The 17,666-nt window shown below is 35.9% G+C and overlaps 1 protein-coding gene across 4 annotated transcripts in view; it reads left to right on the plus strand.

Annotated features, from left to right (window-relative positions):
• NCKAP1 (NCK associated protein 1) overlaps positions 1-17,666 on the plus strand; it is a 114,033-nt gene that overhangs the window by 83,117 nt on the left and 13,250 nt on the right. For all 4 annotated transcript variants that reach the window (XM_033230942.1, XM_033230943.1, XM_033230945.1 and 1 more), the window contains 4 exons: positions 3,127-3,345; positions 3,534-3,664; positions 3,945-4,042; positions 14,161-14,254. In XM_033230942.1, the coding sequence (XP_033086833.1) occupies positions 3,127-3,345; positions 3,534-3,664; positions 3,945-4,042; positions 14,161-14,254 (542 nt within the window). The remainder of the gene's footprint in view (positions 1-3,126; positions 3,346-3,533; positions 3,665-3,944; positions 4,043-14,160; positions 14,255-17,666) is intronic.

The following is a 17,666-nucleotide window of genomic DNA, read 5'->3' on the forward strand; positions in this document are numbered from 1 at the left end:
TATTTAATTATTAATGACTATGCAGTGTTTTATAAGGAAAAGCATTAGTAGAACTGGATTAGTGTTAAGAATAATGAACCAGGCTGGGCGCGGTGGCTCATGCCTGTAATCCCAGCACTTTGGGAGGCTGAGGTGGGCAGATCATGAGGTCAGGAGATCGAAACCATCCTGGCTAACACGGTGAAACCCCATCTCTAGTAAAAATACAAAAAATTAGCTGGGCATGGTGGCAGGCACCTGTAGTCTCAGCTACTCAGGAGGCTGAGGCAGGAGAAGGATGTGAACCCGGGAGGCAGAGCTTGCAGTGAGATCGCACCACTGCACTCCAGCCTGTGCGACAAAGCGAGACTCCGTCTCAAAAAAAAAAAAGAAGAAGAATGAACTGGGAAGTGCAAAGAATAGTGAACTGAAAATTACTTATGATACCCAGATTATTTTCTCATACCTATTAGTATTAACTAGGGACACCAGGCAAGCCAGTTAATATCTCTGAGTCATAGCTTCCTTATATACAAAGTGAGAAGATTGTAGCAAATCAATGTATTTCAGCTTGCAGGTGGCAACCCAATAGGGTCATGAAATCAGTTTATTAGGTTGTAGTCAAAGTTTAGAGAAAAGCGGGAGGGAAAGAAAGGACAAGAGGAAGAAAATAATAGGAAAAAAACAGTACACTGTATGTATTAAATATGTATATTGCTTCGTGAAATGTTTCAGTTACATATATGCATGTTCATACATATATTCATGAAATGTTCAGTTACATATATGCAGTGTTAAGATGCATGTCTTGCAGTAGGTCACAGTAAGATGTTTGAAAACCTGAGGTCTAGATGAATCCTTACATGTTTTCTGAATTCACATGTTGCTGTTAAATAAGCCAGTAGAATTCCAGATTCTTGAATTCTCAATTCTAATTAGAATTTCCTGAGTTATATATGAATATATATTTATGTATGTATATGAAATAGTGCATTGGTAAGTCAGAAACCTTTCAACTTTATAGATATTGTTTTAACCTTTTTCTAAAGTTACCTACTTATTTATTAATATTTATTCATGAAAATTTTTATTTATTTGAGAATTTTTTTCTTCGAGGTCTTGAAGCAGTTTATAAAACAAAATTTTGTGAAAGGGTTTTCAAAGTTTCTGTAGTCATTAATAGGTGGTAGTTGTATTTGCACTATATACTTAACAATTGTGTTAAATACTGTCAGTAATAATGAGATAAAGATAGAACTGTAGCTGGTGAGGTATACTAAAAGAATTAGAGAACAGAATATGACAGTATATACATTGGCAGTAAGTTGAGTGTTAAATTATCAGTTGACTTGAGAAGAGTCTGGCGATGAACTGTCTTTTGTTCTCCTTAGTAAGTCAGGCATCCTGACAGTAAAACCCAGAATGCCCTAGAACTTAGACCAGAGGGACATTGTGCCTTGTGGTGTTTATTATTCTCAAGTGGGTTAGAGGTAGGAGATTGGTGGGTGGAAGGTAAGGTTCAGTTTACAGCTCCCTTGTTTTCCTTGTAAACAGTCTGCTTTGTTAATCCACAGAGAAGCAATTTCTTTTTTTTTTTAACCAAACATCTACTTAGTGATTAGGATCAAGGCAAAGGGAACAGCTTGTTTGCCGTGGAAAGATATATTTATTTTATTTTATTTTATTTTATTTATTTTGAGACGGAGTTTTGTTCTTTTGTCCAGGCTGGAGTGCAGTGGCACAATCTTGACTCACTGCAGCCTCCGCCTCCCGAATTCAAGCAATTCTCCTGCCTCAGCCTCCCGAGTAGCTGGGACTACAGGCATGTGCCACCACGCCTGGCTAATTTTTGTATTTTTAGTAGAAACGGGGTTTAGCCATATTGGCCAGCCAGATAGCTTGTGAATATTAGTGGGTTGGTTTTTGTCAATCACCTGAGTACAGTCTTAGGACTTAGGGATTATATACTAGGATAACACTTTTCGTCTTGAGTTGGCTCTTCTTGGCCTGTTTCTAGTGATGGGATTTGTCAGTTGTCTTTTAAGTATCCCTTACAAATACAAGTCTAAGATCTTTACAGATCTAATGCTCAGGGAATTTTAAAGAAAGTGAAATTGGGATGGCCAGTGTAGGATAAGATCATTTAGGGAAGTATTTTCAAAATTTGTGTTTGCTTTTTATTCTTATACAGTTTCTTGAGATATAAACAGAACTGTGTTTTATGTGCTATGAGTGATTAAAGAAAATAAAGTTGTTTGTTGCATTATTTTGTTTGACTGTCATATACAGTTTGTTGAGAGGCAGCACTTAAGTCAGGCAGATCTGCAGTCAAATCCTAGTCATAACCACTTCCTAATAAAACCTTATCAATATATGTGAATCCTGAGCTTTATTTTTTTTCCTCTGGGAAATATAGTGATAAGTACATTGTAGGTTTATTAAATGTGAGGATTGTAGGTAATTTATATAAAGTCTTAAAAACTACTGGCACCTAACAGTGTCAAATAAATTCAAGCTGTAGACTAAATAGTTAATTGTCCTTGCTACAAACAACTTACCATGTTAAAGCAATTTGTAAAACCCTCTATACTTAAATCATTTTTGTTACTGATATCCTTAGAATGTTTTTAATCATTTGTATTCACATTTCATTGTAGCTTTTAAGTTTTATTTTTATTTTTATTATTTTTTTTAAGAGTCTCGCTCTGTTGCCCAGGCTGGAGTGCAGTGGCACAATCTCAGCTCACTGCAACCTCTGCCTGCTGGATTCAAGCAATTCTCCTGCCTCAGTCTCCCAAGTAGCCGGGATTACAGGTGTGCACCAGGCCCAGCTAATTTTTGTATTTTTAGTGGAGACAAGGTTTCGCCATGTTGGCCAGGGTGGTCTCAAACTCCTGACTTCAAGTGATCTGCCCACCTCAGCCTCCCAAAATGCTGGGATTGCAAGTGTGAGCCACCACGCCTGGCCTTCATTCTTTTTTTATGTTGTTTCCTGGGAAGATAATGACAGTAATTTCACACTTTGTAATTGTTTTTAAAGTTAATTTTATTGCTTGTTTAATATTAGATAACAGTAGGTTGAGTGGTTTATTTTACATTAATGGAAAAGTCAGAGGCTTTTCTTATTCTTCTACCTCTTCTCCCCAGGTCAATTGTTGGGATGACTATGTATAATCAAGCCACACAGGAAATTGCAAAACCTTCAGAACTTCTAACAAGTGTAAGAGCATACATGACTGTACTCCAGTCAATAGAAAACTATGTGCAGATTGATATTACAAGAGTATTTAATAATGTGCTTCTTCAACAAACACAACATTTAGACAGTCATGGAGAGCCAACCATTACAAGTCTATACACAAATTGGTAAGGAATGCATTTAGAAATTTGTAGTAACGGAAAGTTTGTAATGAACTACTTAGGAAAATTTATTTTTTGTGAATAAGTACTCATTCATATTGTCAGTCAACTTAAAATTATATGCAGGAATGTATATCATAATACATTCTGAATTAAGCAGTTTCTTCCAGTTATAAGTTTACATTTCTCCTTAGGTATTTGGAAACGTTATTACGACAAGTCAGCAATGGCCATATAGCATATTTTCCTGCAATGAAAGCATTTGTGAACTTACCTACAGAAAATGAATTAACATTCAATGCAGAGGAATATTCTGACATATCAGGTGAATAATACTATACCACAGTTTAGAGAATGAAGAAAATTCTTTTGCTAGTGTCTTGATTCTTTTGACTTTTGATTCTGTTGTGACTGTTTCATTCAATTATATGCATAACTGCATATTGTATCTTAGAATTACTTTTGTATTTTGTATTCTTTCTTTCATTCTAGAGACTTTTATCAGGATTTTACATTAGTTTTTATAAGGAGATGTTGTATTGTGTTAATGTTCATTTTCTTAAAGTATTTGTCAGAAGTATAAAATTAAGTACATTTTCTTTCAGAAATGAGGTCATTATCAGAACTACTAGGCCCATATGGTATGAAGTTTCTAAGTGAAAGCCTTATGTGGCATATTTCATCACAAGTTGCTGAACTTAAGGTAATATAGTCTTTATTAATTTTAGCTTTTAAATATTAATTCCTGAAAAACATTTCAGGGATATGAGCAGCAAGCCTACAATGTTAATTATTTTAATCCAACATGAAAGTAATAATATGAAAATGAAATTAAATAGCTAGCAGGGCCTTTTTATGGCATCTTACTTTAGAGTTCTCTATTTTGCAGGTAAGAAAATGGAAAGCCAAAAGAGGTGAATTGACTTGGTAAAGGGGACAGAACCTCAGGGTCTTTGGCTTGTGGTCAAGCCTTCATAGTATTGTATCATGATGTTCTCTTTGAAATACCAGGTTCAAAATTCCAGCCAGAGTTAAAAATTTGTTCACATTTGGAGTTTGAATGTATTTGCTTTCCATAGATTATAATACAAACATTATTAGGCTTATTGTTTTTTCTTAAGTAATTATCTTATGCCCTCTAAGTTGGATGAAAAATGCCTTTAGAATGCTTAATGTTTCAGTAAAGATGTAAAGAAACTGAAGCAACAGCATTTTAAATACCTTTTTTTAGCCTTTTAGAAATATCCTAGAGCTAAAGTGATTTATATTGAATGAATCTTTAACTATGTAGTTTTTGAAAGAATTTGAACTTAGGCCACCAAAACTTTTGAACTTATGAGCAGAATAGAGAAGTCATGTTTTAAAATAAACATTTTCTTTATAAAAGTTTTTTGGTGGTTACTTGCGTCTCTATTTTTTAGTTCTTTTTTTTTTTTTTTTTTTTTTTTTTTTGAGATGGAATCTCACTCTGTTGCCCAGGCTGGAGTACAGTGGCACCATCTCATCTCACTGCAACTTCTGCCTCCAAAGTAGCTGGGACTACAGGCACGTGCCACCAAGCCTGGCTTATTTTCGTATTTTTAGTAGAGACAGTGTTTCACCATGTTGGTCAGGCTGGTCTTGAACTCCTGACCTCAAGTGATCTACCCACCTCGGCCTCCCAAAGTGTTGGGATTACAGGCACGAGCCACCATACCTGGCCAGTTTTTAGTTTTTTAAAAAATGATGGACGGTACTGGTAAGTAGCCTAGAGTTCAGATGTAGCACATAGAGTTCTAAATGTCGTAATCTGATTTACTGAAAATGGAGCAAATATATAGAACAATTTCCACAAACAATAGTATTTTGCTGAGTGAATAAATAGCAAGAGTCAGTGTGACTAAAAGCTTAGTATAGTCAAAGATTTAAAAAGGAGAGGCAATATTACCCATTGGTTAAGAACTCAAGCTTTCGGCCAGGCACGGTGGCTCATGCCTGTAGTCCAGCACTTTGGGAGGCCGAGGTGGGCGGATTGCCTGAGGTTAGGAGTTCAAGACCAGCCTGGCCAACATGGTGAAATCCCATCTCTACTGAAAATACAAAAATTAGCTGGATGTGGTGGTGGGCGCTTGTAATCCCAGCCACTAGGGAGGCTGAAGCAGGAGAATCACTTGAACCCAGGAGGCGGAGGTTGCAGTAAGCTGAGATCACACCACTGCTCTCAAGCCTGCATGACAGAGACTCTGATTCAAAAAAAAAAAAGAACTCAAGCTTTAAAGTTAGGCTTTCCTGAATTTCAGACCTATCAATCACTTACAAGCTTTGATTTCAGTCAAATGTTTAAGCTTTTACTTTAAGACAATTTTATGAGATCATCATGCATGTCAAGCTTTTAGGTACTCAGCATAATGTCTCTTATTTTAGTATTGATCGTATCATTATTCTCTCATTATTTTTAAAGTTTTCTGCAATTACTGTATAAAAGTCAACTTTTAGATGCTTTAAATTTAAAGTTTATAAACTTTATATGGTTGTAAATATACAAACATTGAAATGCTAGTCTTGGTTCTTTATAAGCAGTATCATTCTTATTAGACTGATTCTCCTGTAAATACATAATTTTTTTTCTATCCTACTGTTCTCAAATAACCAATTCCTCATCTCCGATTTTTTCTTGTGTTCCTTCAGTATGAGAAAATAGAAGAATTATGACTCCGAAATTTTACTTTAGCCATTTTTTATTTCAGACTGAATCAACTAGGCACTTCTAGAATTATCTGTATTATTTTTTGCTTTTTTGTTATTTAATTTGATGGATACAGTATCATGGTACAGTAATAAAAATTAGCCTATTTTGAGTCTCTCTGAATTCATTTATATGAACAGTTCCTAACAGTACTGCAAGGATCTGGCCTTCTGCTTTTCCTTCCTCCTTAACTCCCCTGGCCTGACTGGCCTGCTTGCTGTTGTGTCATTTCAGACTACCCTTCACTAAGACATGGTCATAACTTGCCTGTTCATGACGTTCATGTATTTTTCAAATGTCACTGTATCAGAATGTCCTTCCTGACCAAACTTTCTAAAATAGCAAACGGTACTTTTTATTCTCTTCAGTCAGCTGTATGTGTATCTTAATTGTGACCTTTCATGCCGTGTATTTGTTTATGTCACTCTCACTAGAGTATAAACGCAGTTCTAAACTCTGTTAAAACCTTGTTGCAGACCTCACACATAGTAGGCACTTAGTAAATATTTGTTGGATGCAAAAATAAAAATAGCTAGCTTTGTTTGTTTATTTGTTTGAGACAGAGTCTTGCTGTGTCACCCAGGCTGGAGTGCAGTGGTGTGATCATGACTCACTGCCAGCTCAGCTCCCCTGGGCTCAAGCAATTCTGTCACCTCAGCCTCCTGAGTAGCTGGGACTACAGGCATGTGCCACCAAGTCTGGCTGATTTTTTGTAGAGACAGGGTTTCGCCTTATTCCCGAGCTGGTCTCTAACTCCTGGGCTCAAATGGTTCACCCACCTCAGCCTCAGAGTGCTGGGATTACAGGCACAAGCCACTGTGCCTGGCCCCAGCTTTCTTAACTATTTTATTCCAGGACTTTTCTAAGATCTTCACCTATCTTATTAACTCCTTTACATTTTTAAAAGAGATGTTTTCTTTATTTTACAAATTAGGAAAGTGAGGCCAAGAAGGATTAAATAACTTGTGCAAGCTCACATTTTAGTAAGTGGCGAAACCAAAATTTGAACTCAGTCTGTCTAGCACCAGAGATTATGCTAGTACCATGCTACACTGCCTGTAGAACTGAGAGGGATCTCAGCATTCATCTAACCTACTCTTATCTGATGAAGGAGCACATGTTGCATTTTTCTAGATGTATTATCTGGTCTTTTTGAAAATGAGGCCATCTTATCAATTACTGTACATCTCTAGTTTATGTTGGTTTAGTATCTAAGTAGTAATTTTTTACTGGTCCTCATTCTTACATCAAGAGGCAGCAATTGCCTTTGACAAGATCACCCTTCACATATTTAAAAACTGCTTCCCTTCATGTGTCATCTTTCTCTTCCCCGTGTGGAATATATTCATATTCAGTCTCTTTGCCATCTTTGTCACTCCTTCCTCTGTACAAACTCTGGTTGTTTTGTGTCACTCTTAGAGAATAGTGCCCTGAACCAATAATGAGTTTCAGATAAGGTCTGGTAAGTGAGGGTACATTTATCTATTCTGGATACTGTACTTCCTCATACAATTTAAGATAGCATGAACACATTTGGTAGGTATACTGTTTTCACAATCAACTTGCAATCAGATGAATTTTCTCTTTTTTTCACTTATGCTAACCTTAAACCATGGCTTTCCACATCTTATATTTTGTGAAGTTTTTAGACCTGAGTGTATGGTTTGTAGTTTTTCTTAGTAAAGTTTATCTTGTTAGGTATTGTCCGTTATTCTAGGGTCTTTTTTTGAGTACAGATTTTATACTAGTCTTTTAACAATCATTTTATAAACTTAACTCTTTTAGCCTTGTCTCTAAGTATGAATGTTATCAAATATATTCTCATTCTTGAGAAGAAATGGAAGGTGCTTATGTTTTAACATTCCTCTCTCATATGTTGGAGTGGCTGTATTCTCTCTTTCTCAGATATTATTAAAATTTAAAGTTAGGGGAATGTGGAACTACTGTAAACAATGTTGACTTTCTAAATATCCTTAACCAAGATGGTTACGGATGTTAAAACATTTTTTCTTGAAAACTTTTGATGTTAGCTTTCTGGTAATCTCCTGTGTGATTTATTTCTTACTTGACTTTTCATTTTACCTTCATAATAACTTCATTTTACCTCCATATTTTACTAGATTTAATATTGTAGTAATTATGATTATGTTTTGGTATTTGTTTTTACTTTTTTGCTTCTCAAATACTAAATCCTGACTTATTTAAGGATTGTGTTTTTCAAAAGGCTTCCTATGAAATATTTATATTTTTAATATTGTGCCTTCATCATTTAGTTCTTTAAAACAAGGTTAGTTGTAAGGATTCCATTTTCTGGAATTGTATAATGTTTTGTAGTGATTTTGTTTGAGATCTCTCCTAATAACCTCAAGATGTAATCCAGATTGTTTAGTATTCAACTGCTTGTGTATTAAGAACTTGAGAAGGTGTTTATTTGTGACTTTGTTTTCTCAGCCTCTGTGCATGGAGGCATACTCCATATGTATTCTTGTATTTTATTACATAAGAAATCCTACAGATCATAATGATGTTTCATATAGATAAATTCAGTGTGTTGTATTGAAATAAATCTCTAAAAGTTATTCTGTCAGTGATGATTTTAATTTTTTTAGTGTCCTATAAAATTTCCTTAGAATAACCTAATTTTTGAAATTACAGAAGCAAAAGAACTTACAGATTTTTGCTTCCAGTATTGGTAGTCTAGGTAATTCAGACCACCTTATTTCCAAAGAACAACTTAAAAAGCTGGAGATACATAGATATATCTATAAAAGAATCTTCTTTAAAGAAGAACTAAAAAGATAGTTAAGTATTTCTAGGCTAATGCCAAGGAGAACCCGGGAAATCAGAGATGTAAGCCCAGCTTTGGAAGCCACTTTTCACCCAGGTGCGTGTACTGAAGCAGAAGTAACATTTGGAAAACTAAGCTGAATTCTGGTGGCCTTGTGGGACAAGGGTGTCAGTAGTCAAAAACCTAGAGCAACGCCTTCTCAAAGAAGGGTGTGGGAAGTCTGCATAATTTCTCCCCAACCCTCTTTACATAGACACTCCGAAGGGTTGGACCTTCAGGGTAAGGGTGAACTGGAAATGAGTCACCCCTCCCCGGGATTTGCAGCCCTGTTTATGTTGTATGCTTTGTCTAAGGCATCTCAAGCCTTGGACCTGGATTAATGTGGTCCTAGGTTAGTAGTGCCCCAATGTACTTAGCAGAAGCTAACAGAAATCTTCTCTGGAGAAAGATATCATCATCCTAGGCTTCAGATGATTCCTGCAAATAGTTCATCAAGCACATGACCTTTAGCTGGAGAGTGGAGGTCTTTTGGAGATTAGTGCAAGGTGGAGATAGGAGGTTTTATATATCTGGCAGGCTGCCATGATTAAGTCATTGTCTTGTTTTCAGCTTCAAGCCTTCCTTTCTGTGCCATTGCCTTCAATTTCTGATTTATTCCTCCCTCTTGAGGTGTGATTTAACTTGCTTCTACATTGTGTCTCCATTATAAGAACTTGCTAATCATATTTCTCACCTCTCCTTATTCTTTGCTCTAGTTTCCATCTTCCAGAAATGTGTTGACTTTTCTCGTTTGATCTTGTTTTTTCTGCTGTGTCCTTTTTTTTTTTTTTTTTTTTGATAGGTTTATGCCTTATTTTTTTTTTACCTCTGGCTTGAGTGGATTTCTGAAAGGAGCAGTTTTAGACATTTAAAATTCTCTACATTTAATCAGCACTTCTACATAGTTTACCTACTTGTTTGAGCGTTTTTTTTTTTCTTTCCAACTTCTATTTTATGTTCAGCGGGTGCATATGCAGGTTTGTTACATGGGCGAATGACATGTCACAGGTTTGGCATACAGATTATTTTGTCATCTTTTTTTCTTTTTTGAGACAGAGTCTTGCTCTGTCGCCCAGGCTTGGAGTGCAGTGGCGCAATCTCGGCTCGCTGCAAGCTCTGCCTCCTGGGTTCATGCCATTCTCCTGCCTCAGCCTCCTGAGTAGCTGAGACTACAGGTACACACCACCATGACTGGCTAATTTTTTGTATTTTTTAGTAGAGATGGGGTTTCACTGTGTTAGCCAGGATGGTCTCAATCTCCTGACCTTGTGATCCACTCACCTCGGCCTCCCAAAGTGCTGGGATTACAGGCGTGAGCCACTGTGCCGTCCATGTGTACTTGATGTTTAGCTCCCACTTTTAAGTGAAAATGTGAGGTGTTTGGTTTTCTCTTTCTGTGTTAATTCCCTTAGGATAATGACCTTCAGCTCTATCCATGTTGCTGCAAAGGACACGATCTTGTTCTTTTTTATGACTGCGTAGTAGTTCATGATATATATATATACACACACATACACACACACACACACACACACTACATTTTCTTTATTGAGTCTCTTGTCGATGGGCATTTGGGTTGATTCCTAGTCTTTTTTGTTGTTGTTGTGAATAGTGCTGCAGTGAACATACACATGCATGGGTCTTTATGTTAGAACAATTTATATTCCTTTGGGTATATACCCAGTAATGGGATTGCTGGGTTGAGTAGTAATTCTGTTTTAAGTTCTTTGAGAAATCTGCAAACTGCTTTTCACAGTGGCTAGACTAATTTACATTCTCATCAGCAGTGCATAAGCATTTCTTTTACTCTGCAACCTCACCAGCATGTTTGAGCATTTTGATAGGAAACGTTTCTAAAAGTGGATCAAAGAGTACGAACATTGTGTTTTTTGATATTACCAGATATCCCTCTGAAAAGATTGTAGCTCACATTCTCCTCAGCAGAACTTTGTGATATCTCTAATAGCAGAGTTAGTATATACAGTGTTTTGGGGGGGAATTGTAATATTTTAAACGTCATTCTGTAATTTCTTGGCTGGTTTTTTTTTTTTCTCTCTTTTTTAAGAGACAGGTTCTCCCTGTCACCTGGGCTGGAGTGCAGTTGCACGTTCATAGCTCACTGTAGCCTCGAACTTCTGGGCATACGTTCCTGAGTAGCTGAGAAATACAGGCATGTAACACTGTGCCTAATTTTTTTTAAGCTTTTTTTTGAGACAGAGTCTCACTCTTGTCGCCCAGGCTGGAGTGCAATGGCACAATCTCACCTCACTGCCACATCTGCCTCCGAGGTTCAGGCGATTCTCCTGCCTCAGCCTCCCAAGTAGCTGGAATTACAGGCACCTGCCACCATGCCCTGGTACTTTTTGTATTTTTGGTAGAGATGGTGTTTCGCCATGTTGGACAGGCTAATATCGAACTCCTGACCTCAGGTGATCCGCCCACCTCGGCCTCCCAAAGCATGGGGATTACTGGTATGAGCCATTGCGCCCAGCCTTTTAAAGTTTTTTGTAGAGACTAAATATTGCTGTGTTGCCCGGGCTGGTCTCAAACTCTTGGCTTCAGGTGATCCTCCCACCTTGGCCTCCCAAAGTGCTGGGATTACAGGTGTGAGTCACCATGCCTGGCCACTTCTTTGCTTTTATTTCCATTTTTAAAAGATTTAATCTAAACTGATAGAAACTAAATATCATTTGATTGTATCTTTTTCTTTTTATCTTAAAGGTGACCTTAATTATTTTAGTTCCTGTTTTAGCTGAGGACCTTTTTATTTTATAGAGTAAATTTGTGTGCTAAAGAAGTAGAGCTTTTTTATATTTGATGGTTGTGAATAAATTGTGTGTCAGACATAACACTATGTATGTGTACTCATGGTGAAACATGTTTTTTCCTTTCAGGAGAAGAAAGCAACCATCTTTTTTTCTACTAAAACTCTTGGGTGTTTTATTTGGGGTTGTGCCCACTGAGTCCATTTCTCCTTCCAGTCTGCCAAAAGAATTGTTTTCATTTTACAGATCAGTTCTTCTAGTTCTTCATGGGATCCTAAAAGACATTTTTTCAAATGAAGTAGGAAATTTAAATATGAATTTTACCAAGAATTTTAACACTTTCTTTTTAACACAATACCAAGTAAATTAAATCAAACATTTTTTTTTTAAATCTGGATTTATTTCACTCGCTTTGTCTAAACTTATTCTAAACCATTGCATTGGTAATTCCTATCATTACTGCCAGCTTTCAGTTTATTGATCAGTGAGATTAATCAATAACTATAGAGAGCAAAGAATAGAAAGCCAGCAAATAATTTAGGGTAATAGTTCACAAATTTTACTTCTCAGACCAGCAGAAGCAGCATTACTTTGGAGCTGGTTAAAAATGCAGGTTTTTGTTCTCTGTCTCAGACCTGCTAAGTCAGAAATTTTTGGGCTGGGACCCAGCAATGTGTGTTTTTAAGGAGTCCTCTAAAGAATTCTGTTGCACACAAAAGATGGGGAACCATTTCTTTAGGGATTAAGAACATGGATTTTAAAATGAGACATATCTGAATTCAAATTCTAAATTAACTGTTGAATATCATTGTAACTTTGGACAAGTTATCCAACTTCTCTGACCTTGGTTTCCTCAGCTGTAAACTTGGAATATTACCTCCCTTAATTGGATTATAGTAAATATGATTATAAATTACCTTGTATAAGAGCTTAACAAATATAGTTGCTCTTATTATTAAACGTATATTAATATTTCTGAAATTGTATGTATCTTATAGTGTTAGTAGTTTTTGTTTTTGTTTTTTTTCCTTTTAGTAACACATAGAATAAGGTGCATTTTAAATTCGGTGGTTTTGATTCAGTAATACGTGATGCTATGTTTAAAGTGCATGGTCACTATCAGGCTTGGGCATAGAGTTTGAGTGTATATTGAATCCAGTTTTAGGTTGGGAGAGTTTTGTTTTGGCCCAGCGTGAGCAGGCAGTCTAATCAGAGACCATAGAAGTTAAATTCAGCAAATAAATGTGACTAGAGCTTAACTTCTTTTTAGCAGCATAATAAATAATCTGAAGTAATAACATCAAGGAACCTAAACAAAACTTATACTAATGTTTTTGAAAAAATTATTTTTATGGATTTTCTGCATAGTTTTTTTCCCCTAAATCAGATGTTACCAACCTTTCATTTGTAAAAAACCACGTGGCATTTTATATGCTTGCTGCACCTTCCCAACCAGGTCTTCTGAATTGAAATAACCAGAAATGAAGCCTGGATATGTGTATTTGAAAGGAGCGCCACAGGTGATTTTGATGTGTACAAGGGCTGAGAACCATTATAGAGAACAAAAGTAAAGAAAATTCTGATTTATAAGAACTTTGCGGAGATATAGAGATCAGAAATTAAATTATAAACTTCACTTACATTGTGAAAGAACTGGGAAGTGTGATAGTGGTGAACTTAGTGGTGAAAGCAGACCGCATAGGTAACAGTGCAACAAAGAGCAGAATGTCTCTCTCACTTCTCCCTTCATTGCTTTAGATACTCTGTTTATCGTTGTCAAGGCTTATCTCTGACAATGAAATTAATTCTCCATTTGTGTTACAATTTTTAAACTAAATTACTTTTTTAATGTTTCTTTTAAGGCGAGCATTCTTCAATGAATTACACTTTTCTTGAATAGTTATCCTTCACACCCTTCCCTTATTTATCTCTTCCTTTTTTTCTCTTCCCTTTTCTCAGGGGGCTGTGAAAGAGAAGTAGATAGTTTATACTTCCATTTTATAATTTTTGTTGGGAAACATTGCTATTATATAATCCCTATCAAGTGGTACCATACCCTAACAAGTTATTCTCCCTCTGATTGTATGTATCCAGTAATAAACTCACTGTCTACAGGCATACTGTAGCCTGCCTTTGGCCAGGTTTAACTTTAGCAGGTTCTTTTGTTTCAGTTGGAATTTGTTGCTACGTCCATTTTAGTGTCTACTTTTTATTATTGATACTGTTCAATGTCTAAATATAAGATGATTCTTTATCCTACCACTTATCTTTGTTGCTTTTCCTGAACTCCTTCCTTCTTGAATTTGTAAACTGCAGGGAAACACTAAGCTTATGTAAATAATCTTCAGATTCTTTTATTGAAACAACAACAAAAATATATAGCATGGGGCATCTGGATTTCATGAATCGTGTTTCCTACTTGCCAGATTGTAATTTCCAAGCATGCTCTTATCTCATTAACACGAAGAGGTCTGTGCCTGACCTAGGATCTTTCTTTTTTTTAGAAACTTGTGGTGGAGAATGTTGATGTGTTAACGCAAATGAGGACCAGCTTTGACAAACCAGACCAGATGGCTGCACTCTTTAAAAGATTATCATGTGGGTAACTCATGATACTTTTTATAAACATAAGAAGATGTTGATACTCAGTATTTAGCTTTGGCTCAACATTTGTAACATAAATACAAGTAATAAATTATGAAAAGTACTCTAGCTTATGAAGAGAACTAGAACATTTTTGCAAAGGATCACATAAGTGCGTGTGTGGCTTATCTGTTTCGTAATTTTTCGTAACCATACTCTTAGTATACTATGTGTTACTATTTCTTGAATATTACCAGTATCAATTTAGTTTTGAGCCCATTAAATTTAATACAATAAATCTACATTAATTTAGACTAAAAGGATTAGCTTCTGAGCCTGTTTTCTAAAAATCAACTATACGTATAAGTTACATACAATAAAATGTACCATTTAAGCCAAGGATATTATGGGTTTTGACAAATGGATACATTCATATAACCATTGCCGCAGTCTAGGTATGGAACAGTTCCATCACTTTGAAAAATTGTTTGCTATCGCTTTGTAGTTGGTCTCCTACCCCAGTCTCTGGCCCCAGGCCAGACAACCACTGATCTTATTTCTGTCACTATAGATTAAATTTGTGTCTGGCTTCTTTCACTTAGCATAATGTTTTTGAGATTCATTCATCCATGTTGTTAAATGATCAGTAATTTGTTTCTTTTTGTTCTTAGCTAATATTCCATTGATGAAAACCTGAACCTACAACTTAAAAAAAAAAAAATGTGATGTCTTCTTGACATTGATTCTTTGTGGGAGGTATATTGTGAAATAACAGTGAATCTTAAGTATTAAAGTGTGTTCAGCCAGATAACTGTTTTAGATATACTCGATTTAATGTTATTTTCTTTTGCTTTTTTTTACTTGAACTGTTAAAGTTATAATGAAAATTATTTTAAAGTCATACTTCTTGATTAATTTAAAAGCCTTCTCAACACTAAAAAAAAATGAAATCCCAAATAAAATATTCTTTGTATTTGAGAAAGCCAGAGAACAAGTTTATGTTCCTAAATAAAAATAATCCAAAAGAAAATTAAAGCCATGCATGTATTTAACATACTTCACATTTGACATTTTTCTCTTAAATGCTTTAGAGAATCACTTTATTAGGCTGTTTTATCCTGTAAAACTTATTTAATTCTTATTGAATAAGAATTAAAGATTACCTTATAGGATAGATCCGTGGTTGCCAGGACTATAAAGGGAAAGCAGTGAGGGAGATTTTTAGGGTGATGAAACTGTTCACCATAGTGCTGATACAAATCTATCATGTGTATCATACAACACATATCACTGTGTTACATAGTGGTAACACAAGTCTATACATGTTAACATTTGGGGCTGGGAGCGGTGGCCCAAGCCTGTAATCCCAGTGTATTGGTAGCCAAGGCAGGCAGATCACTTGAGATCAGGAGTTCCAGACCAGCCTGGCCAACGTGTTGAAACCCTGTCTCTACTAAAAATACAAAAATTAGCCAGGCGTGGTGGCACATGCTTGTAATCCCAGCTACTTGGGAGGCTGAGGTAGGATGATCACTGGAACCCGGGAGACAGTGGTTGCAGTTAGCTGAGATAGCACCATTGCACTACAGCCTGGGCGACAAGAACAAAACTCTATTTCAAAGGGAAAAAAAACTGGAGCTGTACACCAAAAGGAAAAGAAAAGGTCATTTTTATTATATGATACTTTAAAAACAAAAAAATAGACTTGGTAGCATTATAGGGAGAAGGAGTATGAATAAGAAGGAAATTACTTTTTAAACCTCTCCTGATCTTTCTTTTGTTATTGTGCATTGGTTTACTAGCTACTTATATTTTCTACTCCTTTATTCTTATTATTTTTGTTTTCTTCTGTTTTCTCCCATTTTTAAATACTCATTTGACCACCCCATTGACCTTAACCCTATTTACTTTCCTACTAACAATCTTTTGACTGTACCATCTAGTGAGAAGCAAATAATTCACTGCAGTGTTCAATACTTTATTTAACTCTCATTTGTGGAATTGAAACAATGGGATTTGTTAAAATTCCAAACAGAATTTGCAAGTTTTCAAAATAAAATTCATAGTCTTTTGTCAAGATTCTGCTTACTTCAATTTTGCATATAATAGTTAATGGTGACTGATGACCACTAACTCATTGACCATTTTGGAATTGGCCAAAACCAAAATCTAAATTGTTGAATATTAATGAACCATATATAACAAATTTCTCTTTAAATATAATTTATTAAATCTTTTATATAATTTGGAAAAGGAAAAGATTTACTTGAGAGTGACTCATTTAGGAGAGTAGAGAGAACTATTTTTTCACCAGTTGAACTGTTTTCTAAAACATTCTCTTTTTGTTTATTCTTTTGTGCTTCCTTCTCCCCATGTCCATATCCAGAGGTCAATGTGTTTTTGAAGGAGTTTTTCACAGTCAACAAGCACGTTATTTTTAAAAAGATAAAGCATTGTGATTTATTAAAAGCTGGTCTGAATTGGGAGGCAATCTAGAATTTATTTTATTTTTATTCTATTTTATCTAGTTTTATTTTTTAATTTTTTGAGACAGAGCCTTCCTCTGGCGCCCAGGCTGAAGTGTAATGTCACAATCTCAGCTCACTGCAACCTCCACCTCCTGGCTCAGCCAATTCTCCTGCATCAGCCTCCCAAGTAGCTAGGACTACAGGCATGCACCACCACACCCGGCTAATTTTTGTATTTTTACTAAGATGGGGTTTCACCATGTTTTCCAGGCTGGTCTCAAACTGCTGACCTCAAGTGATCCACCCACCTTGACCTCCTAGAGTGCTGGGATTACAGGTGTGAGCCACCGTGCCTGGCCTTATTGTCAGTTTTAAGACTTCCTGGGTGACTTGAGCAAATCTTATGTCTCTGTTTCATATTTTTTAATTCTCTGACATTCTGTTTCTTGGGACTAGGTTCATCACTTTACTGACTCCCTGATTCCAGACTAAAAATATTTCTAGTTTTCCTATGGCAATTTTTTCTTTGAAAACTCATTCTGTTCACTTACGCCTTCCTGCCATCATCTACAAACCCCAAAAGTTGCCTCTGAAGATCTTTACTTTAGCAGTACTTTGGATGTTATTATTTCCTGAAATTGTTCTACCAGTAAAAATCTTGAACTTTGAAATTCAACTCTCAGATCATAGCCATGCCTTCTAGCTCTCCTATTCCTTTGCACCTATTGAACTCCTTGTTCTACCTCATTGAAATTTTTATGCCTCTCTGCTTTCCTGATCACCTATTCCTAGCTTTATGTATTTTGTCCATTCTGGACTATGAAATTTGCTTAATGCATTCTCCCTTATGCTGTCATACCCTTGAGTTTTTGCTACATTCATTCCCACAAAGCAATTTTCCTGATCCCTAGACAGTCTTCTGCACCCTGAAAGCCGAGTACTGCTTATGAAATAACACT

The sequence above is a fragment of the Trachypithecus francoisi genome, unplaced genomic scaffold (assembly GCF_009764315.1).
Source record: "Trachypithecus francoisi isolate TF-2019V2 unplaced genomic scaffold, Tfra_2.0 Lachesis_group13, whole genome shotgun sequence".
Taxonomy (NCBI): Eukaryota; Metazoa; Chordata; class Mammalia; order Primates; family Cercopithecidae; genus Trachypithecus; species Trachypithecus francoisi.